The sequence below is a fragment of the Lipomyces doorenjongii genome, assembly GCF_038497915.1.
Source record: "Lipomyces doorenjongii strain NRRL Y-27504 unplaced genomic scaffold V1508scaffold_3, whole genome shotgun sequence".
Lineage (NCBI taxonomy): Eukaryota > Fungi > Ascomycota > Lipomycetes > Lipomycetales > Lipomycetaceae > Lipomyces > Lipomyces doorenjongii.
The window spans coordinates 199,058-220,310 of record NW_027118070.1 but is presented as its reverse complement, the minus strand read 5'-3'; the positions used below and the strand labels follow the sequence as shown (position 1 = coordinate 220,310).

The following is a 21,253-nucleotide window of genomic DNA, read 5'->3' as shown; positions in this document are numbered from 1 at the left end:
CGCTGCCCATGAAGCCATATCCAACTCCACACAGAGGGCTGTCAAAGGTCATTCATCTCCACTAAACGACATTATCCAGCAATCACATCTGCTGCTGCCTGAGCGACAAATAACCTAGCTTAGCCACAGCCTCTATATTGGGTTTTCTAGTTGATGATATCTACAAGCCTGAAACAGACTATCTCGCGCCTACTACAACCGTATCCTCAGACGCTTACGCGAAGCATGTCCGCAGGAACCGCCGCTTCTCGCACCGATACCACTTCCCGGCTCGCTGAGCTGCGGAAATTGATGGCAGCGCATAATGTTGAAGTCTACAGTAAGTTCTATAACGAGAGCGCCTGTCTCGATCAATGGAACGATTAATTGTCCTGGGCGTGATACGGCTTCAGGCTAATATGATCGTGCAGTCGTGCCGTCTGAAGATGCACATCAGAGCGAATATATTGCTCCTGTCGATGCGCGCCGTGCCTTTATCTCTGGTAAGGAGTAATCTGATATCCACATGGCCGTCGCTAACAAACGTTAGGATTCACTGGTTCGGCAGGATGTGCCGTCGTTACCCCCTCTAAGGCTTCATTGTCTACTGATGGCCGATACTTCTTACAAGCTGAGCAAGAGCTGGACTCAAATTGGGAATTGCTGAAGCAAGGATTACCAGATGTTCCCACGTGGCAGGAATGGTGAGTTTGCTTTGGTCAGACGATGCGGGAGAATAATATGATTGATATTATTTGATATTGTAGGGCTCTACGCGAAGCCGAGGGTGGAAAGAACATTGGTGTGGATGCGTGCCTAATCAGTGCTGGTAAGGTTTCATAACAGTGCCATAATATTCAAACGGACTAACAATTAGCTTAGCACAAGCAAAGAGTCTTGCAGAAAAACTAAAGAATAGGAAAGGAGGTGAACTGATTGGTATGGACGTCAACCTCGTCGATCTCGTCTGGGGTGAGAAACAGCCTGAGCGTCCGAAGGAGCCACTCAGAATTCTTGGTCTCGAATTTGCAGGCAAACCATTTGAAGAGAAGTTGGTTGAGATCCGACATGAAATCGAGAAGAACAAGGGATCGGGACTTATTGTGTCTATGCTAGATGAAATTGCCTGGCTTTTCAATCTCCGCGGAAACGAGTGAGTTAGCCTTGGACCTGATGGTGTACTCATATCTGACTTCTAGCAGCATCCCATATAACCCGGTGTTCTTTTCATACGCTTTCATTACACCTACTGAAGCCATACTATACATTGACGAAGACAAGATAACAGAGAAAGTTCGCGAGAATCTAGGTGAAAATGTGACTATCAAGCCCTATAACGCGATCTTTGATGATGTTAAGACTTTCGGCGAGGCTACTGCAACTAATGACAAAAAATTGCTGGTCACATCAAGCGTGTCCTGGGCGTTGACGAAGTCCGTTGGCGAGAATAAAATCTCTACAATCAAGGCACCGATTGAAGCCGCCAAGGCTGTAAAGAATGAGACTGAAGTAGAAGGAATGCGAAATGCGCATGTCAGAGATGGCGCAGCACAGATACAGTATTTTGCATGGTTGGAGAGAGTACTGTTGCGGGGTGACATTTACGATGAGGTTTCAGCAGCCGATAAGCTGGAAGAGTTTCGAAAGTAGGGCCTATTCCTCGTGTTAATGTGTATCCAAGCACTAACAGTGTTGAACAGAGAGAAGGAGCACTTCGTTGGTTTGAGTTTTCCGACGATATCGTCTTCTGGTTCTAATGGTGCCATCATTCATTACCAGCCTGAGAAGAGCACTTGCGCTCGAGTTGAAAAAGATAAGATATATCTGTGCGATTCAGGTGCTCAGTTCCTGTAAGTATATCCAATATAGTTGACCTAAGAGAGTTCTAAGTTAATGGGGCTGTAGCGACGGGACCACCGACTCAACCAGAACCGTTCATTACGGAACTCCGACTCCGGACGAAAAGAAATCATACACCCTCGTTTTGAAGGGCCATATAGCAGTTGCTCGCGCAGTGTTCCCGAAGGGTTCTAGCGGATTCATTCTCGATATTCTTGCCCGCCAATATTTGTGGCGTGCGGGTTTAGATTATCGCCATGGTACTGGCCATGGCGTCGGTAGTTTCCTGAATGTGCATGAGGGTCCGATCGGCATTGGTACGAGAATGCAGTACAATGAAGTTCCCTTGGAAATCGGGATGTTAATTTCCAACGAGCCTGGATATTACGAAGACGGACAGTACGGTATTCGTATTGAGAACGTAGTATTGGTTGTCGAGAAGAAGACTCCTAACAACTTTGGCGACAAGAAGTATTACGGATTTGAGACTGTCACGATGGTAAGGGTAGAATGACGAATTATTTGTAGGCTAGGCTAAGATCTGGATTAGGTGCCCATGTGCAAGAAATTGACTGATCCGACGATGCTTGACGAAGACGAGAAGAAATGGTTGAACGAATACCATACTGAAGTCTACGAAAAGACGAAGTCGTTCTTCAAAGGAGACGAGTACACTCTTGAATGGTTGGAGCGGGAGACGTCTCCGATTTAGGTGACCGCTCCGTGCGAATAGTTCCTGGGAATACATAACAGGATATCTAGAAATCTATTACATGGCGTTTTTGTTTTGGAAGGTGAATGCATATGGAACGGAATACAGCTGCTGGTTTCGGCCTTGATAAAGCGAGTAGATGTTTCGTTTGTGCGCTGGACTTTATTTTTGATATCGTGTACCAATTCGGACACTTATTTTGTACGCAGATGTAAGTTTGCTCTCATTTTTCAGCGACAGTTATAGAATTCTAGGATATAATGCAAGCTGCGCAAGTAGAACCAGCCATTAGGAACCAGGAACGTTGTTTCCAGGCCAATTGCCGCATCTCGTGCGGCGCATGGATTACGGCGCCGCCGAGACCAATATCCCGTAAAGTATTATTCTAAGACACTATCGCCGATGCACTCAGGCAACTGTTTGGTCCGAAAGTGGGCCCTGCGATGGATCTTATTGGTTGCCTTGCAATGATGCTCAGGTATATATATAATCGAGCTTGTAGGCGTTGGAAATTTGGTCCACATGGAAACGATTGCAGACTGTCTGGCACAGCTTGTATCAGACATGTCAGGATTGGTGGCTAGGCTGTATTGTTGTCAGGCCCGAAACAGCCGGTTTGCTATGTTGCTTCGGACTGAAGTGTAACTCAACGACGCGGTCGTAAGCGAGGGCTTGATTTGCGCGTCGTGAAAATACAGACACCTGCCAAGTTAGAGAGGAGTGCCACGTAGCTACATCGCAAACAAAGGTTCACAGGGAAGGTTAGTCTCATAAGTGACGCCATCTTGGCTATACATCCGCCTTGTAAGCGACGTCATGCGGTGATGCGCAGAGTTCGAATATATAGAAGTGAAATTTTGGTTAGTTGCGGCGTAGTGTGTGTTAAGGATTGCGTGTTAGTCGTGCCGCTCAGTGTTTCAAATTCGCGTTGCCAGTCCGAATCAGAAAGCTCGCTTGGAGCCCATAAGGTGATCATCACCGACTTCGCTGCGCTTTCGAGTACTTGCAATTACAGATACTTGCCCGGGCCATGAGTGCATCTGTATTGAGCCTGTCTGGATAGAATTAATGCGAATTGAATTTTGAGGACTGTTGACATATCGTCATCGAGTGCACCAGCGTAGTAACAGTCCGCAATGGTGCTGTGACCGGGCGCTCACAACTTCCCACTTGAGGACAAGGTTTAATTTCATTTTTATGACATATGCATAGTGTTCGTTAAGCTTGGCATTTCCTAGTGCAAAACTAAATTAAATTACCGCTGACCACTCTGCACAATTTAAGATGAATACAATCAGAGTTTTTCGACACAGTATTGCGCCTAAAGTTTAATGGAGAGAAGTAATGGAGGGGAGTCGAGACTGGGCGGCGGCAACTTTTCATGCTGCTTGCTGCTTGTCGGTCTCCCCTGCGCTGCACTCTTCTGCGAACAGTCAAGAGAAATATATTAGATTTAACAGGAGTTCATTTACAATGTAAGAGAACATGATCGATATGATCTGGATTGCGTACGATATGGTCGATCTGAATACAAATAATTGGGACAGCCCCCGCCAATCCCTTTTCGGTGAAAGATGTGGGTGCCTCTTGATAGAAATTTGGTACATTGACAAGGAATTAGCGGCTAATGTCGTAATGTTTGGCCTGGTGTTTCAAGGCGTGCCGTGCCGGTCGTTCATCTGTAGATGTGTTATCCACGTAATAATACCAGGCCTTTTATGCAACAACACAAAGCGGAAGAAAATTGAGTATTTATCACAAGTGGCTGTGCTGTTCAGTCCTCCAATGGAACTGAGCGAGAATGACATCTATCCAACTGCTAAATATATCGGTGTGAATCCCACTAGCTAAAACCAGAGATCATAGATCCCTGAGTCATATTTCATGTTTCATCTGCTCCGACAAATGGCAGGCGCGCTATGTTGGAAGATAGTGCAAGGCAACGGATAACGTGGGATTGCCGGATTTAGCGGACTATTTGACGAAATAGGCAATTTCCGCTAGTTGACAGCAACGGCTTGTACCTATGAAGAAACCAAAGCAACGGGCACACTCCGAGCCACACTCATAACACGCGTAAACGCCCACCACCGTCAACCGCCGGATGGCCATGTCGTAATTGTTCGGGTACTGTAAGGGATTATGCAGCGGTACCTCTGTCGACAGTGATCGTCGTCACAAATGATGAGTTAAATTTTGTGCGGTTCTGGATGAACAAGCTTGTTGTCGGGCTACATTTTATATTCCCAGGCGAGCCAAAAATGGAAACGAAAGTTCAATGAGAACGCAATTGCAAAATAGAGCTACAGTACGCAATGTTCGTCGCGTTCTCGAAATGTCTATTGAGCAGCACGCGACTATAGATGAATCCTTAGCCTGAGGCTCAGGCTGCGGCAGTATGTAACTGCGGAGTTTTGATTCGCACAAAATTCGCTTGACTAGTAAAGTTGCGGCGGGAGCGGGCTTACTTTGAATGGACTAAACCGTAACGGGTTAAGCATCGACACTAACGGTCGTATGCAAAATGGACCAAGTGGATCTATGCAGAGCGCTTGCAGATGGAATACTGCATCACGAGATCTACGAGCGAAATAATTTTCTGTGATTGTTATTCTTACCTAGGCTCTTATTTCGTGCAAAGTGCGGCTGATTGCAGACAGTAGACGTCCATAGTAGATGTGAGCCAGAGAATTTCGCGGATCTGCAGCTATTAAAACTTGGCTTATTATTATTTAAGGTAAAATACCTGCCGGTTTTATTACGTCGGTCCGGCAGCATCAACATTCCAAACCGTAAAGACAGGCACTAACGCGCCACCGCACAGCTAATTCTAATCTAAGGATTAGCATGATATATGCGCAAATTAAGGGTCAGGTCGCCAAGATCCGTCACAATGATGGTACTCTGATACGCGCTTATTAATTATCGCGGACTAAATAGCGAATACCGCACATTTCTGTAATGCAAAGTTTAAGCCAGATAATTTGCGGTTTTTTAGGAAGAAAGCTGCGCATCGAATTAAATTGCTGACACGTCTGGTTCTAAATTAAAATAGAAATTGTAATCGACAACAGATTTGAGTCCTTCGCATCGCACGTATTGCGCGCCCTGATTGACTGGGCTGTCGACGTGACTTTGAGCGCGATCCGTCGATCGTGACATGACGGGTTTCCATGTTGAACAAAGCAAACAAGGGTCCACAGCGAGCACGTCAAGTACAAGAAACTGCATGTGGCGCCTGCATATATGGGCTAAGAACGGCTGGAGTCTTCACTTCGTCGTTGATGAGCGTTGCCACCCAAATTATAAGCGAGCATTAGCAAATCAAATTAAATTAGATTACCGACTACGTGCTCCTTCTCTGGTACTTGCAGCAAAGAGATACGGCAAATCTAAATAGACTTGCACGTCGAGCATGGCTCATGGGTCATTATGCCGGCATATCATCGGCATCCCTCGGCCAGTGATTGAGCGCTGCGGCCACTTCTGGGCGCAAGACGAGATTATTTCAACGCTGTGCCCCTGCGCGTCCGTAATCTATGATGGCAATATCTAGTCTCGGCTCCCGACAGAATCTCGCAAATGCTGAGACCCCGCGAACCTGTGCCGCATTCTAGCGCACGTTGCAGTTGTGGCGTTCGGTTTATCGGTCCCGTCTATCTTGGAATAAGGTATATGCGGTAGGGAGTCGACAAGATGAGTGAGAATGTTAAGGTGCAGTGTCACGTGTGTCGATAAGTGTACTTTAGTTGATAAGGAACGACACTGGGCAGCATAAAGTTCTCGTTTATTAACTGCCCGGTTACAATCTCGGTTACAACAAGGATTGGTGGTGGCTCACATTTGCCGTACCAGATCTGTAACTGCAACCACAACACTGCACGTCCGTACTCTTATGTAGAATGGGTTCCAGCAGGTTGCGACAAGCCAATACTAGCCGAAGGTAGCCGAAGCTGTGAACTCACAATGGTTCAAGGAAGGCTCAGCTCCTTTGCAGTTGTGCCAAAGTCGTCAGGCCCAATAGTCGACACACAAAGTAATTCGACGTAACCAAACGTTGGGCAACTTGACCGCAAGCGACGTGCGATTTAAAGCGTGTGCAACTCTGTTATTTAGCAGACACCCGGCAAGAATTAACTCAGTGGATCAATCAATTGATCTGCGTGATATGAGCAACTTCAGTGTGTCGTTTGTGGCTGCCGCGTTTACCTCTCCATAGTAACTACACCCGCCCAGTCAGGGGCCGCCGGTGCCGCCGGTTTCGCCTTAACATCGTCATCCCAACTCAATCGCGAGCTTGACTCGGTTCCCGCGTGTCGGGTTGCAGATCCTGCTTAGCCACTCCTGCCAGTTGCTGCTGCCACGAGGAGTCGCGCATGGAAACGCGACTCGACGCTCGACTGTCGCGCTCAATGCCCAATAAACTCAACTCTCCACGATCTCCCGTCTTTCACAGCTTAAAAATGTCCGTACCTGCCTCTGCCAACTGTCACTGGCCCGCCTTCGTACCGCGTGATGATTACCGGGGACCGACCCTGACGGTGATTTATTTCGTATTCTGCGGCCTCAAGTATATAACAAAAAAGCTTTTTTGTCGCTGGATCCCCCGCGGGCAGTCCAACCAACTCCCCTCCCCCCCCCCCCCCCAAACTTAGCCAGCCTTGCGTCTTCCCCTCGCGACCTCTCGCTCTAAGTACATCCTCTGCTCTCCTCGCCCCAGTCAGACTTTTTCATTCTGCTTTATTCTCGCTTGCATCCTACCTCACTTCGGTTAGCCTCCCAATCTATAATTGTTTAAAGTTCTTCCGCTAGACCTGGGCTCTGCGCGCAAAGCCGGGACCGTGAGTTCTTACATAGATGGCTTCGTCTCGCCAATATCCAAGCACCTGTCCCATCTTTCCCGTCAACTGCGACGATCTATTGTGAAGCCCACGTATTCGCTGCTGTCAGACGATCCTCGCCCCTAATACCAGTCAACATTTTTGGGACAGTCCTCGCTCTTTTACTACTTACAGTTCGTTGATTTGATTGCCCCTCGGTCCCGCGTGCCTGTGGTGCCTTCTCACCTATTCCGGACGTGAAGAGATATTGTATACTACCTGGACAGTGTTCAGCATTGTTACGCGATCACGAGAGCAGGATATGTCTCTACTGGCATATATCAGCAACAGCCACCACTATAATTATCACAACTCCGCCTCGCCAGCACATTCTCTATCCGCTTGTGGCTCTCCTAGCAACAGCCCGTACAGTGCTTCGTATTCACAATCACAATTTCGGCACGACCAGATAGGCGTGCATCCGATCGCGAAAGTCTTGCACCGGGAAGAAGTACGGCGCGGCGGTACTAGTCTCGTGAACACGTCGCGGCCGTTTTCAAGCGACTCTGGAGCAAACTCTGACCGGACGCTCAAGTTCTCTATTCCGCAGATGGCCGACGACCTGCGATATGCGGCAGATGGCGAGTATGAGCAGCGAGTTCCACAGCAACAGTTGCATGATCCAGCCGGTTTAAGCCAGTTCCCAGGTAAGTCTTACTGTTTGGTCGCCTTTCCAGCGCCAGGGATTTAATGACGAGTCGTGTAGATAATGAAGACGACATCTCACCCACCCGGCTACCGTCTATCCAGGCTCTGTTGACCACAACTTCGACGAGCGCCTCTGGTGCGCCTGCTACGTCGGAAACGGGAAACCCGTCTAACGTGTATACTGGCGCGTCGGGGTCTTCTACCACAAGTGCGACCGAAGGACTCACTCGGAGTTCAATATCATCTAGCACGTCGTCAAAGTCAACTTCCTCCGCGCCAGCGCGATTGTCCCCTTCCATGACAACAACAACGACAACACGGACGCCGCAGTCAGGATACATCGTCGCCTCTGGATCGTCATCGCAAGCACATCCCCCCGAACCTATGCCACACACGTCCGGAGTCTCGTCAGCCGCCATCGCGGCTGCTGCAGCACTACAAATGCCGACAACAGTCTATCAACAGCATCAGTTCATGTACCCGGGTCCACCACCAGGTATGCCGGCACCACAATTACATCCGCCTCCACTTCCGCATTATATGGCCGCGCCCCAGCCGTACTACATGCCGAGCGCGCCAGCTGCACAGGGCGCGTATCCGCCCGCCAATCCCTATGCGGGACTGCAACCACATCCCGGACTCGCACCGCAGTATCCCCCGCTGCGCCCAATGCAGCTCGCACCGGGCATGCCATTGCCCATTGTGCCTGCCGGAGCTGGCATGCCTGCTGCACAGACACACCTGGCGCCATTGAAACCGAAACGTAAGCGCGCTACGCAGCAGCAAGTTAACCGACTGAACGAAGTGTTCCAACAGACCTTTTTCCCGTCCACAGAGCAGCGGTTGGAATTGTCTCGTGAATTGGGCATGACGCCGCGCACTGTGCAGATTTGGTTCCAGAATAGGCGGCAGGGATGGCGCGCGGAAAGTCGACGGTCGAGTGGGGGCCAGGAGGCACACGGCCAGCGACTTCATCAGCAGCCGGGAGATGTACCTGGTGAGGATATTGAAGGGGAGGACGATGTTAGCGAGTAAAGGAGCACAGAGCATACTATAGTGTCGCCAATGTATTATGAGGAAAAATTGCGCGGATGTACTTATATGGGAATGTTTTTAGGAGTCGGTAGACTTTGTTTGGCTTGAAGAGGATATTCTTGATTGTACTTGTAGCTTTATTTTGGATATCAGTGACTTGGAGACGAGATGCATTATTATTTTTGAAAGTAGGGCAGGAAGTATATGTTCTTTCTGTTCGGGCTCGAATGTATAGTACTTTTATTGAGTCGATATGTCTGATTTTGTTGCCGCCGCCTGACAGCACTGGCACTGCCTCAATCGTGATTGTCGTTATTACGGTTCCGATCGAAGAACCGATTTCTTAGCATCTCGCACGTGTCATTCGTTGAAACAAAGAGGCGATCAAACCCCGAGTCCGTCTTATCCGTCTGGCCGAACGCTGTCAGTGTCGCGGTTTCATATTTCTTGAAATAGAAGCCTACACAAAATTCGGCGTGTGGTGTTTACGCTGCTCTACAACGCAAACATGAAACAGGCCAACCCAGTGCTTTTTTGAAATATTATTGTGGGAAGAGTGAGCGCATGGTACAGGGTTGCAATATTGCGAAGTTTATTTCGCTGCCCAGTTAAGCGCGCCAGGGGGGGACAACGAAACCTGCTTCGAGGCCGGGTAAGCTTGATGGCATATTTTGACTAATGCATTCTTTCCCTACGAATTATAACTTAACTGCGGATTATTAAATGTCGCCGCTTGATTCGTGTCCGAGATTGCGCAGCAGGCGCAGACGAAGACCGTGCACATGATCACACGAGTCGAATAAGTGGACCTCGGTGGCGTACTCAAAAGATATGCAACGCGTACACACATCGACTCGCAGATCGGACAGATACCTAACATCCTTGGATTCCCCCATAATGGGGAAATGAATTCAATGTCTTTTGGCAATTTACTATTCGCCGACCCGAGATCCGGGGCCCTGGCGGCGAAAAGCTAATTTTGTGAGGACAACATTCTGGCAGGGTCGCGAAGTTTACGCAGCAGCATGTAGATACCGGCAAAATCATATCACAGGCGCAAACGATTAGACTCGCAGCGGCTCGTCGATGCGAGATAAGTCAATTCTGTTCATACTCGTATATGGTTTGCTAAGGTACTACGCTTCGCAACGGCTATTTCTAAAAGCAACATTTAATAAGAAGTCGGCTGTCCATTATTAGTCAAATTCGTAGCACCGCTTTCGTGCGAGATACGGCTTACGCAGTAAACTATCAGTCAGTGCTCAGCCATCTAAAAATATCCACCTCTCATATTTGTCTCGCGCTAAAGTCGACGCTAATCCGTGATTTTACCACCAGTGACAGCGCACCGACAACAAAAACGTTAGAGTTCAATTTTATAACGTTCGAACTATGAAAAAACAAAGAAACAATTGGAAGTTTACACTAAAAAAGCAAAGACAAAATTTGATCGACCGCAATTTAAAAAAACTATGTAGATCATGATTTGCGTGTAGCGCTAAAGAGGTATCCTGCATTCAATGCAGGCCGCTAGTATCCAAACAAACCCCAACGCTAGCAATTCCCTCTGTTGTCACACTCACTGTGTCGAACCTCCATACGCAATTTCCACTCTCTCGAAAGCAGTCTCGGTCTGGTGCCTGTTGAATCGGTTCGAAACTGGTTCGTAGAATGCGTAGCTTCTCACTTACTTTTCCGTTATCGCTGCGACACAGATAAATGCCTCATGCAGCGACGCACTCAAATGGAATTTAAATAAATAAGGAGAAATATTTACGTTTCATCACAGCGTCTGTTGTTCTTCATCTTCACAGCTGTGAGTCGCCACATCCGTTGTCGAATGCTCCACTGTACCCGTAAAATCACCACAGCACTTCCAATGCACCCGTAAGCTTGAAACACAAAACTTCCGAACCGCCCATGCTTAATGCCTGTGGATTAGGGTTTGCTTCCAGGTGTGACCATCGTGAACTTAACTCACAATCGGTTGGGGGGAACAAACCCAGATCGAACCTTCTACACTCAGAATAAATGAGAAAAAGTAATGCCAATGTATTATTGCGAATGGCGTTCCTCAATGCCTATGGTGTAGCCAATGAATTGATTGTTGGTACGCGGCATCCTACTCGCATGCCAGAGTCCAGTTACGATACCGGGGTCTGCTACGGCTACTAGATAATGCCATCCTCTCCGTAAAGACTCGCTAGCCGGCTCGTGCCTTGTAGCTCATTAATGCCCCCGAAGAAACCGCCAGACAACATGCGCCCAGTTCGCTGACCTAACAGATTCGCACGGTGTTCATCCTTCCCGTATATTAAACCGCTCGTTTGTGCGCCCAACGTCGCCTCCAGAGAAATTATGAAAAATGAGGCTAAATACTGGGATGTCCCTCTGGTGCTCGAGTCGGTAAGTGCGCCGATGATGACCAACGAAGTTTGCGAATCGCAACAGGGGTATGCCATTTCTGCCAGCCGTATTTGAAAGACGCGCTAATTCGTATGTCAGACGCGCTAATTCGCATGTCAGAACATGTCAAAGGTCGACTTTCCCTGTATTTAACACACTGTCACCGTCGCGGCCGTATTTCACAATAGGCGTAGCTGAGCCTGAATGTCTCACACCAATCGAGTGGCATGCGATATTATTTGGTATCAGTTCGTTTCTAGCCCCGGTAATGTAATTGTTTCATTAGGAGCTGTGTCTGCAAGGCAGATCGTATATTGAGGCGCGATTTTCGACAGCCGCGAAATTGCTCTCATTAGAATGAAAGCCGGACTGGTCTGCACACCTTTCACTCTGAGGACGCTGTCAAATGCATAACAACCTATCGGGCTTGGCTCGGTGCCATACGATAGGCGGAGGATGATTTGTGCGAAACTGGCAGATGGACTTACGGATGTTTAGATCTTGTATGGCCAGACTCTTGAACGCTCTTAGGCAAGGCTATATGCACTACCTTTATGCTCAAGCTCATATACTTGATTAGGAAGGCAGTCGAATCCGCGACAGGCGACTCGACAGCATATCCGCGGCGAGGCTTCCTATAATGCTAGCTGCAACTACACTTCAGAGCCGCTTACAGATGAAAGCATCTTTTCTTTCCCCGGACCTGTCAACTAGTCTATTGATTAGCAGGAATTGTAGACTATGTACCGTGTCTACTCATCCATCCCGTTCAGCAGACGCGGCTTAAATTTCGCCGCTGATGCCCTCGCGCGCGTCGATATCTTACTTGGTGGTTATATTGCCTGAATGACGTCATCACATATTCCTCTGACGTTATGGGTCTGCATCTTCTGAATCTCACATCTTTCGATCAGCGTATACTTGAATCTCGCTTAACTATTAACTCACAACATATTGCGCTCTTCTATTCTAAATATAATTTGTTAACCGTTTCCATCAATAAGCCACTCTGTCAATGTCAAAAGCAAGGCCAGATGGCAAGGAGACAAAGGCTCAACGCACATCTACGCCCCTCGCATGTTTCTACGGAGGATCCCCTCTTGACACCTCGTCGATAAGTCTTCACTGTGACCGATAGTGCACCAACGTCGACTCCGGTTCCAGACTACCCTCTCGCGCTGTGTAGAGACTGCGTCGCTAGAACTTGTACTGGACCAACCGGCGTGGCTCTAGCCGTCTCGCACTTCCGGTTCCATTCTCAGTGTCAATGCATCTGACAATGGCAGGGAACGGCGGCAGCAGCAGCGGGATAGGTAGAGATATGTATAACTAGACGAGAGGCACAGAAGCCAGGGCGCGTCAGGTCTTCTAGCGCGAGTGATTTGTTCATTTCTGGCATCCCCGTCTGCTAAATGGGGCTTATAATTTATTTAGTTACTGTCTAGCATAGACTCCGAGCCCCATATGGCTAACTTGTACTTTGACTACCGGGACAACGATTGAAGCGTTCTCCTGCTACAGTCTATAGCAGCCAACGCACGTATTACAAATTCAACGACCCTAACCGACGGCAGGAATATCGCCTTTCTAAATGCTCCAAACAACGAGTTCTCAATCCATAGATCGGTACATCACCTATGCATGAATCGCATCCGCCAGGCACCCTAAACTTCAGAAATATCTACTTCCGCAAACGTAAGGATAAAGGAATATATCAAAGGTTTACGACCGCATTCTTCATATCCAAAGAATCCAATGCGGAGATACACCAAGACTGTCATTCTCTCCACATCGTCCCACAACTCCTTTTCCTACATACTAGAAAAGAAAAATCCGCGTAAAGCGTAGATCTCATGCAATATGGGATCCTGGACTTGGTGGATGTAGTTTTAGGTCTGTGAAAAAAAAATTGACGACTCGGATGACTGCTGATGGTTAGGGTTTGGCGCTCTAGGGTTGGCTCTGGAAGGCTGTGGGTTAGGGACCGGCTGAGAACCCCTGTTGGGCGGCGTGTTCACGATGGTTTTCACTTGGGCCCCTTGATTGTTACTATCTATTGTCCCTAACTTTATATGATTTAAACAATGAGTGGAAACGTGCGGATAGAGACTTCTATGGTGAGTGGACACCCATCAGAAATTCTGTGGTAAATCGTAAAAGCTAAGTAGTCGGCTAGGGGTCTGTCACTATCGAGCTTTACCATAGGCACGCTCCAAAGGTATGCTGCTCTGAATATTTTTGAGTCATTTAGCACCCTTTTCATATTATGGCAGTTGTGGCTCACGAATTAGACATGCAAGAACTTTTATGAATTGGTATGAATCAGTCACAGTGGCCGCTACGAATTTCGTATTCTGGATGTACAGAGCTATTCCTGACGCTATTTGATATCATAGGCTCGAAGAGGATATTACAATGGCACTATTGTAAGTATGGTAATATGGCGGGTTTGTAGGTGTACCTGAATGGACAGTATTAATGGTTAACTCTAGTTCCATCGCATAATTCCGGTATTACAACATTTTCTTGGTCGACTTATTCTATATTTACTGACTGGTTGTGATTAAGGATTTCATGGTTCAAGGCGGTGATCCGTCTGGTACAGGAAGAGGCGGGACGTCAATCTACGGCGAGAAGTTCGAGGACGAAATTCATCCTGGATTGAAGCATGTCGGCGCAGGAATTGTCAGTATGGCGAATAGCGGACCAAATACAAATGGGTCTCAGGTATGTAATCTTCAAACATCTATGTGATCTTGATCCTTTGAATATTTTGCCTAATGTTACAGTTCTTTATAACCCTGGCACCTGCAGATTGGCTAGACGGTAAGCATACAATCTTCGGACGTGTAAGTGAGGGCATGAAGGTTGTGCAGCGGATGGGTCTAGTTCGTACTGGACCGGCGGATCGGCCATTGGAAGAGGTCAAGATAATACGTGCCGTCGCTCTATAAAATTGCCATCAAACATGTAAAATTACAGATGAATATGTATAATAACCATGAAATATCTACAAATACTCCTCCGAACTCCGATTATGCAGGACACCACATTTCACTCTCATTCTACAACATGATCTGGTCTCTCAGTAAACACCACGAAATCTCCTTTCTTGCCGATGGGGAACCGTTTCTGACCGCCACAAACTCTGCACGTATGTGTCAAAACGTCAGCATGAGGCACCTTATCTGCTGATTCATTCTCGACTACAATGGCGCATGTCCTCCCAGGTATCAGTACTGTGTCACATCGTTTGCATATAGACCGCTTGATATTCGGATCTCTATCAGTCGCATTAGCATCTATTCTTTTCACCTATCTACAGACAATACGCACAATCGAATAACGCTTTTGCGAGCAACAGCTTTCATTTGGGACGCGTAATACCGAGCCAAAGGCGCCGTGGCAGATGTTGCGGTTACGGCAAGTTCTGGTGTCATATTCGCTGCATTTGCCATCAACGCCGAGGCTTGATACAAGAACGACGTCCGTAGATATTGGTCTCGGTTCTTTAGCGACTTAGTTAATGCAGCACTAGATTTCTTCTTTTCCTTTTTAGCCATCTGGAACGCTGCATTACAGACCACTAGGTAAATCAGCTCATGTGCACCTTGTCAAATGAATGAAGGGGTGAGATTTCCCTGCGCATATTTGAGACCGCGCGATCGTAGTCACTAGGGTTTGGGTACTGCTGACAACTCTTCGCCTCATCGATCTTAACAAACTTGATTTCCAAACATCTAGTGACATCGCCACCTCACCATTTCATTCATATTACATTTACAGATCCGTTCTTTATATCCTTCTACGGTCAACTATTGTCATTAGTTTGGCCTATTGATTTGATTGTTTGACTGCGCTTGGCTCATTTCGATCCATCCAGATCAGACCTCCGTCCTATTTTCGTCACAAACACCCGATCCCAAAGCTTTTAACCACATTTCACAATGGCTGACAACGGCGAAGAAGAACTCCTCGACTACTCCGATTCCGAGGACGTCGCGCCAATTGCCCCTGCCGCCACTGCGGCCGCTACTACGGCTAACGGCGACTCCAAAGATGAGAACGGTGACAAAAAAGGATCATATGTCGGTATTCATTCCACCGGTTTCCGCGATTTCTTGCTCAAACCCGAATTGTTGAGAGCTATCGTTGATTGCGGATTTGAGCATCCTTCTGAGGGTTAGTTGTGTTCCATCTATAGTTCCTTCCTGCAACAATTTCTGTTGCCTTTGCCGACAATGTGCGCTGCTCGCTCTCCATACTTTTCACGCTGTGCCATCGTCAAAAGTGAATCGATTCAGTACAGGTCATTCTTTCCACACATGGCATCTTCTATTTGCCGGTTTTCATTTTCAACTATATATACATTATTTACCATCGTCATCCTTGTTATTGCCGTTGGATGAGGCTCTTGTGATGGCATTTGCGACGATGAGATTGCATCCCGTACGATGTTCTGAAGCGCTATACAAAATTGCACGACGACGACCATCAGTCGATTGTCGTTGTGACTTTTCCCTTCTTTTTGTGCGGAGACGTTTAAGGCGTGTCATGTGGCGGAGTAGGGATTGTGACGATGGTCCGATATCGGTTGCTGTGGTTTTTTGATGTATACTTTTTGTTGCTGGAAATTTGGCCGGCGGACAGTTCACTGTCACTACCCTTGGAAGCGCTGGTCATGTGGATTAACTAGGTACAAATCCATGCGACTTTTTCATAAGTTGTGCTTGGGGTAGCTACTCGCGTCCATATCAGATTTTGGCTCTGCAGTATTTTAAGTCACCAGCACAAGTATTGTCAGCAGCGTTAAATTTGCAGGTGTTGTACCTCAGCATTTGATTGCGGCACTTTGGACTTACTTTTTTATATCGATTCGATTGATAGTATATGGAGGGCAGCGCGTGCATCGGCATATCGCAATAGTTTGAAGCACTATGCTAATTTGACGATTTATTAGTTCAGCAAGTTTGTATTCCGCAATCTATTCTCGGCACAGACGTTCTATGCCAGGCCAAGTCCGGTCTCGGTAAGACCGCCGTGTTTGTTCTCTCAACCCTGCAGCAGCTCGACCCCGTTCCTGGAGAAGTGGCCGTTGTGGTTATGTGTCACACGCGAGAGCTTGCATACCAGATCAAGAACGAGTATTCTCGATTCTCAAAGTATATGCCTGATGTCCGAACAGCGGTGTTTTACGGAGGCACACCGATCCAGAAGGATCTCGAAGTTATCAAGAACAAGGACACGAGCCCACATATCATAGTCGCTACTCCTGGTCGACTGAACGCGTTGGTTAGAGATAAGTATATTCGACTGAACAACGTGAAAGTGTTTGTTCTTGACGAGTGCGACAAAATGTTGGAAACATCGGACATGCGACGTGATGTGCAGGAGATTTTCAGAGCGACTCCACATCAGAAGCAGGTTATGATGTTTTCGGCCACGCTCAGCCAGGAAATCCGACCGATTTGCAAGAAGTTCATGCAGAATGTAAGTTACAGTTTGTAAGATCATAGTGGGGTGTCCATGATTGTTTTACTAATGTCTCGAAGCCGCTGGAAATTTATGTCGACGATGAGACCAAGTTGACTCTGCACGGACTCCAGCAGTACTACATCAAGTTGGAAGAAAACGAGAAGAACCGCAAACTGAATGACCTTCTTGACACCTTGGAATTTAACCAGGTTATCATTTTCGTAAAGTCAACTCAGCGTGCGAATCAGCTCAACAAGCTCCTAACCGAATGCAACTTCCCTAGTATCGCTGTGCATAGCGGCATTCCCCAAGAGGAGCGTATTGCGCGGTACAAGTCGTTCAAAGAGTTCAATAAGCGTATTTGCGTCTCGACTGATGTTTTTGGTCGTGGAATTGATATCGAGCGTATCAACTTGGCCATCAACTACGACCTTCCCGCTGAGTACGTCCTTCCAAGTCTTTTTTTGAATGTTGCAGTACTAACCGGGTTCTAGCGCCGATTCGTATCTCCACCGTGTCGGCCGAGCAGGTCGGTTCGGTACCAAGGGACTGGCAATCTCGTTTGTCAGCTCAAAGGAAGACGCTGACGTGCTGGATAAAATCCAGGAACGATTTGAAGTTAACATTGCCGCGTTTCCAGAGGACGGTATCGATCCGGCTACGTACATGAACACTTAAGCCATTTGTTATCTATGCGAGATTTGGATTTGTGTGTGATAAAAAGTGATATAGTCCGATTGTCGATACTTTATGTCTCAGTATGCTTGTATTTGTATTTTCTTTGTCAAGTGACTTAATAGTCGTTATTGTGTGTATGGATATATTTTATATAGTTACTGCGAATTGTGTTTAATTCAGTTATTGCAACTGTTAATCGTTGTTGTATACGTGCATGATTATTCGATTGCGGTCGACGTCTCGTGGACCGACATTATCAGACCTCAACGACATTAATTTTTTTGCGTAAATGAATATTTTTGTATCAAGCGACGTGATATACAATACACGGACACGTAAAACGGGTTCTTACGTCAGATTATACAAGTGTGCTCATGAAAACAACCGAAAAGCAAAACCAATGAAATGAACTTTTTCCAAACGCACGTCTAATACGTCCGCTTCTCGGACGCGAGGAGGTCGCTGTAGACGTCGAGAGGGGACTGGACGAGAGGGGTTTCTTTCCAGAGGTTGGGGGTGAGGAAGCCGTAGGTATTGCTGATGTTTTGTTAGTTCTATTGATTGTATATTCAACCGCAAGCAGAAACGTGGAGTACATACCCAATGGCAACGAAGGTGGCCTTCAAGGTGTTCTCGAGGGTCTTGGTGGATCCGCTGGAGGAGGTGTACGCGTCTTCTATGCCGGCAAGCTGAAGAAGTCTCTTGACGGCGGGGGAGGCAACGACACCGGTACCACGGGGAGCAGGGATCAACTACAACGGACCTCATCAGCATTTATTCTAATATTATCTTGAAAGACATACTCTGACGGAGACGGAACCGCACTTGCCGGTAGTCTTAGCGGCAAGCGAGTGGGGCTGACCAAGGGACGCACCCCAGTAACCACGACGAACAGGGATAACGGAGAGCTTAGCGATGATGATGGCGGCACGGATTGCAGTAGCAACTTCCTTCGCGGTCTTGATACCGAGACCGACGTGGCCGTCCCAGTCGCCGATGACAACGATGGCCTTGAATCGGGTGCGCTGACCTGCACGGGTCTGCTTCTGAACAGGCTTGATCTTCATGACCTCATCCTTCAACTTGGGTAAGAACTCGTCGACGATTTGGTACTCCTTAATGGGGAGCGAGTGCAAGTAGATCTCCTCCATGCTCTTGATCTTGCCGGCCTTGACGAGACGGCCGAGCTTAGTGACGGGCTGCCACTGGGCCTCCTCGTCCTTGCGACCGCCGCGACGGGGTCCACGACGACCACGGCCACGGCCTCTGTCACCACCACGGCCTCTGTCGCCGCCACGGCCCCGACCGAATCCTCCTCTTGGTGCTTCAGACATTATTGATTGTGTGGTGGGTGGTGCTGGTGCTGTCTCGAGAGATGCCGGAAGGTTTGTGCTATGCGATGGTGCGCTGGCTTCGCGATTACGGAGATCTCGCAGTCGTAGTGTGTATCGCCAGCCACCTCTCCCTTTCCCGCTGCCTAGTGAATGTGACTGCTTTTCCGTTCAAGCCACGGTCAAGCCCTAGAGTCACATGCTGCTCAAGCCCTAACTGCAAAATCAACTCTCCAGCCACTTGAGCGTACAGCCACAGGGCACAGGTCACGGGTGTGCGGGTGTGCGGGTGGGGGGCCACCATTAAGCAGAGGGGGCAGTGGGGGTCCTAATCGCAATTGACCCCACGACTCAGGTGCCGAGCTCCCCGCAAACTGCTCCGCGGAGTTAACTAATTCCATCTCTCATGATCTCGCGCATTATGGCAATTGTAAAATAAATGCGTTGAATATCCAAGTGCGAGATTTGCATGCACTTCTGGATCAATACCGAGATGTGGACGGCGAAAAGAAATGAGGCGAGGCGGAAGATGGGGAGGTGGGGTGGGTGGGGTGAGAACGATCTCTAAGGCGCCATAATGGTCTCGAATGTGGGATTCCCAAGGAACTGGGAGCTATGCTAGTGCGAATATATATATCGTCCTTGCCCCTGCCACTGTTTGCTTGTCATTCTGTCTGTTTCAACCTGAATCAACTCCTAATGACTCTCGCGACGTTCGAATATTCCGGCGGCACTATTGTTGCAGAGGAGCTGACACCCGAGGCCTTCAGCAAGTTTGGGTACGTCATCTCCGCATACCACCAGGCTCCAAAGGTCGCTGCTGGCACTCATGGACTCGCGTATCGGATGTCGGATGTGTCGGTCCCAGTGAACAACTATTCCAACTCACACTTCAAGACCGAGGCGCCATGCGCGTTCAATTTGCAAAGATTCGCGCCACCCGCGACGTTGGATAGGAAGAACTGCGAGTACCTTGTCAAGGTTATCGAACGACACCCATATACTACGCAAACTTTTTTCCCGATGGGAGTTGATGCCAGCGAGCCTGCTTATTTGGTGATTGTTGCTGAGAACGATGAGAGTGAGTGCTTGCTTTTGATGAGAAGTTAAGAAACGACAAAACTAACAATGAGTAGACAATATGCCGGATTTGTCGACCGTTCGCGCATTCGTCGCTCGGGGAGGCCAGTCAGTCACGTACGGCGCTGCGGTCTGGCATGGAGGCACATGCTCGCTCAGAGACACGTTAGACATGACCATGTTTATGTACGATAACGGCGTGAAGGAGGACGAGATGCACCTTGTCGGCATTGAGAATGGGCTTCCGGTTACGTATACAGTTTAAGGTAGTGATAGAAGTAGTCGAGAATGTTCATTGAAATTGATTTGGTTGGTGGGATTGATTATATACAATTGGCGTTTTTATGTTTGGTATATGATTCGAATTTAAAATACAATACCTATAGTTATCATTATACTTTGCGACTGTCAGTCACCAACAGTAGAGTTGGTTGCCATCACATGCTCTTATTATACTCAAGCAGTTATGATGCGTGGATTGAAGTAAATGTAAGTTTGCAATCGTCATAGATACAAGATCGATTGACGACTGGTGTTGTGGCAAGCGAGACCCTGGATCTCTGGACTCGATTTTGGCGTGGTCATGAGATCGTGCAGCCGATGCCACTGTAGTGCGGGATCACCGCTGAGCGATCAACGACCAGCATCGTATACCATAGTATCAGTCAAGCGTCGATCGCTCGCATCGAGTCATCGACAGGAGGAGGAAATTTCACGTGACCTAAACAGAAGCTGGAGCAGGAAGACCGAGAAATCGGACAAGGGCTGATATCAGACAAGAGTTTTCACAAGAAGGCATAGTTTGACCTATGCTGTTGCTAATTGACGTCACAGTCTCATCATCGTGCAGGTCTCCTAGTGCGCCAACCGCAGATAGAGTGCCAGGGGCTTTAGATGCGGGCGATCAGCGGTCTGTATGTCGCGACGATTGTTATTACTGAGTTGCAGAAGAATTTGGTCGCTGGCGCCAGAAGCCGCCCATTCGAGATTCGAGGCGGCCGAGACAAGTCAGGTGTTGTACCTGCATTGTACCTGCCGAACCCTGCACCCTTTCCTGCATACTAAAGTATGAGCTGCAACGCCTCAGCGAAGTGATCGCCAATAATCGCACGATCTCACAATTTATCTCATCGCATCGTATCGCACTAACATTATTGTCCACCCGTTCGTCATCTGGTCCGTCAACGGCC

General features: G+C 48.0%; 7 protein-coding genes across 7 annotated transcripts; 5 read left to right on the top strand and 2 right to left on the bottom strand.

Moving 5' to 3' along the window:
• Positions 1-225: 225 nt before the first annotated feature.
• Positions 226-2,863, top strand: V1508DRAFT_448344 (peptidase M24, structural domain-containing protein; the record flags this gene model as incomplete). Its single annotated transcript, XM_066942459.1, has 9 exons — positions 226-319; positions 411-482; positions 530-683; positions 747-808; positions 862-1,132; positions 1,179-1,625; positions 1,680-1,829; positions 1,885-2,317; positions 2,369-2,863. The coding sequence occupies 9 exons, from the start codon at positions 226-228 to the stop codon at positions 2,528-2,530; spliced, it is 1,845 nt and encodes a 614-aa protein (XP_066798564.1). The 3' UTR covers positions 2,531-2,863.
• Positions 2,864-7,672: 4,809 nt separating this feature from the next.
• Positions 7,673-9,093, top strand: V1508DRAFT_394813 (uncharacterized protein; the record flags this gene model as incomplete). Its single annotated transcript, XM_066938021.1, has 2 exons — positions 7,673-8,057; positions 8,117-9,093. The coding sequence occupies 2 exons, from the start codon at positions 7,673-7,675 to the stop codon at positions 9,091-9,093; spliced, it is 1,362 nt and encodes a 453-aa protein (XP_066798563.1).
• A 4,444-nt stretch (positions 9,094-13,537) lies between these two features.
• V1508DRAFT_409315 (cyclophilin-like domain-containing protein) lies at positions 13,538-14,529 on the top strand. The gene is made up of 7 exons (XM_066939132.1): positions 13,538-13,616; positions 13,676-13,717; positions 13,791-13,814; positions 13,896-13,925; positions 13,992-14,009; positions 14,068-14,226; positions 14,289-14,529. The coding sequence occupies exons 1-7, from the start codon at positions 13,584-13,586 to the stop codon at positions 14,451-14,453; spliced, it is 471 nt and encodes a 156-aa protein (XP_066798562.1). The 5' UTR covers positions 13,538-13,583; the 3' UTR covers positions 14,454-14,529.
• On the bottom strand, positions 14,444-15,099 carry V1508DRAFT_409313 (RNAse P Rpr2/Rpp21/SNM1 subunit domain-containing protein). Its single transcript, XM_066939131.1, has 2 exons — positions 14,836-15,099; positions 14,444-14,782 (listed from the first exon to the last, which is right to left on the bottom strand). Exons 1-2 carry the CDS (start codon positions 15,060-15,062, stop codon positions 14,560-14,562), a joined length of 450 nt encoding a protein of 149 aa, XP_066798561.1. The 5' UTR covers positions 15,063-15,099; the 3' UTR covers positions 14,444-14,559.
• A 137-nt stretch (positions 15,100-15,236) lies between these two features.
• V1508DRAFT_409310 (P-loop containing nucleoside triphosphate hydrolase protein) lies at positions 15,237-17,997 on the top strand. Its single transcript, XM_066939130.1, has 4 exons — positions 15,237-15,681; positions 16,460-16,989; positions 17,052-17,416; positions 17,469-17,997. Exons 1-4 carry the CDS (start codon positions 15,447-15,449, stop codon positions 17,650-17,652), a joined length of 1,314 nt encoding a protein of 437 aa, XP_066798560.1. The 5' UTR covers positions 15,237-15,446; the 3' UTR covers positions 17,653-17,997.
• On the bottom strand, positions 17,862-19,213 carry V1508DRAFT_150462 (40S ribosomal protein uS5). Its single transcript, XM_066936041.1, has 3 exons — positions 18,456-19,213; positions 18,253-18,404; positions 17,862-18,189 (listed from the first exon to the last, which is right to left on the bottom strand). The coding sequence occupies exons 1-3, from the start codon at positions 18,984-18,986 to the stop codon at positions 18,081-18,083; spliced, it is 792 nt and encodes a 263-aa protein (XP_066798559.1). The 5' UTR covers positions 18,987-19,213; the 3' UTR covers positions 17,862-18,080.
• A 469-nt stretch (positions 19,214-19,682) lies between these two features.
• Positions 19,683-20,722, top strand: V1508DRAFT_448338 (ureidoglycolate hydrolase; the record flags this gene model as incomplete). Its single annotated transcript, XM_066942458.1, has 2 exons — positions 19,683-20,064; positions 20,117-20,722. The coding sequence occupies 2 exons, from the start codon at positions 19,683-19,685 to the stop codon at positions 20,326-20,328; spliced, it is 594 nt and encodes a 197-aa protein (XP_066798558.1). The 3' UTR covers positions 20,329-20,722.
• Between the last annotated feature and the right edge of the window lie 531 nt (positions 20,723-21,253).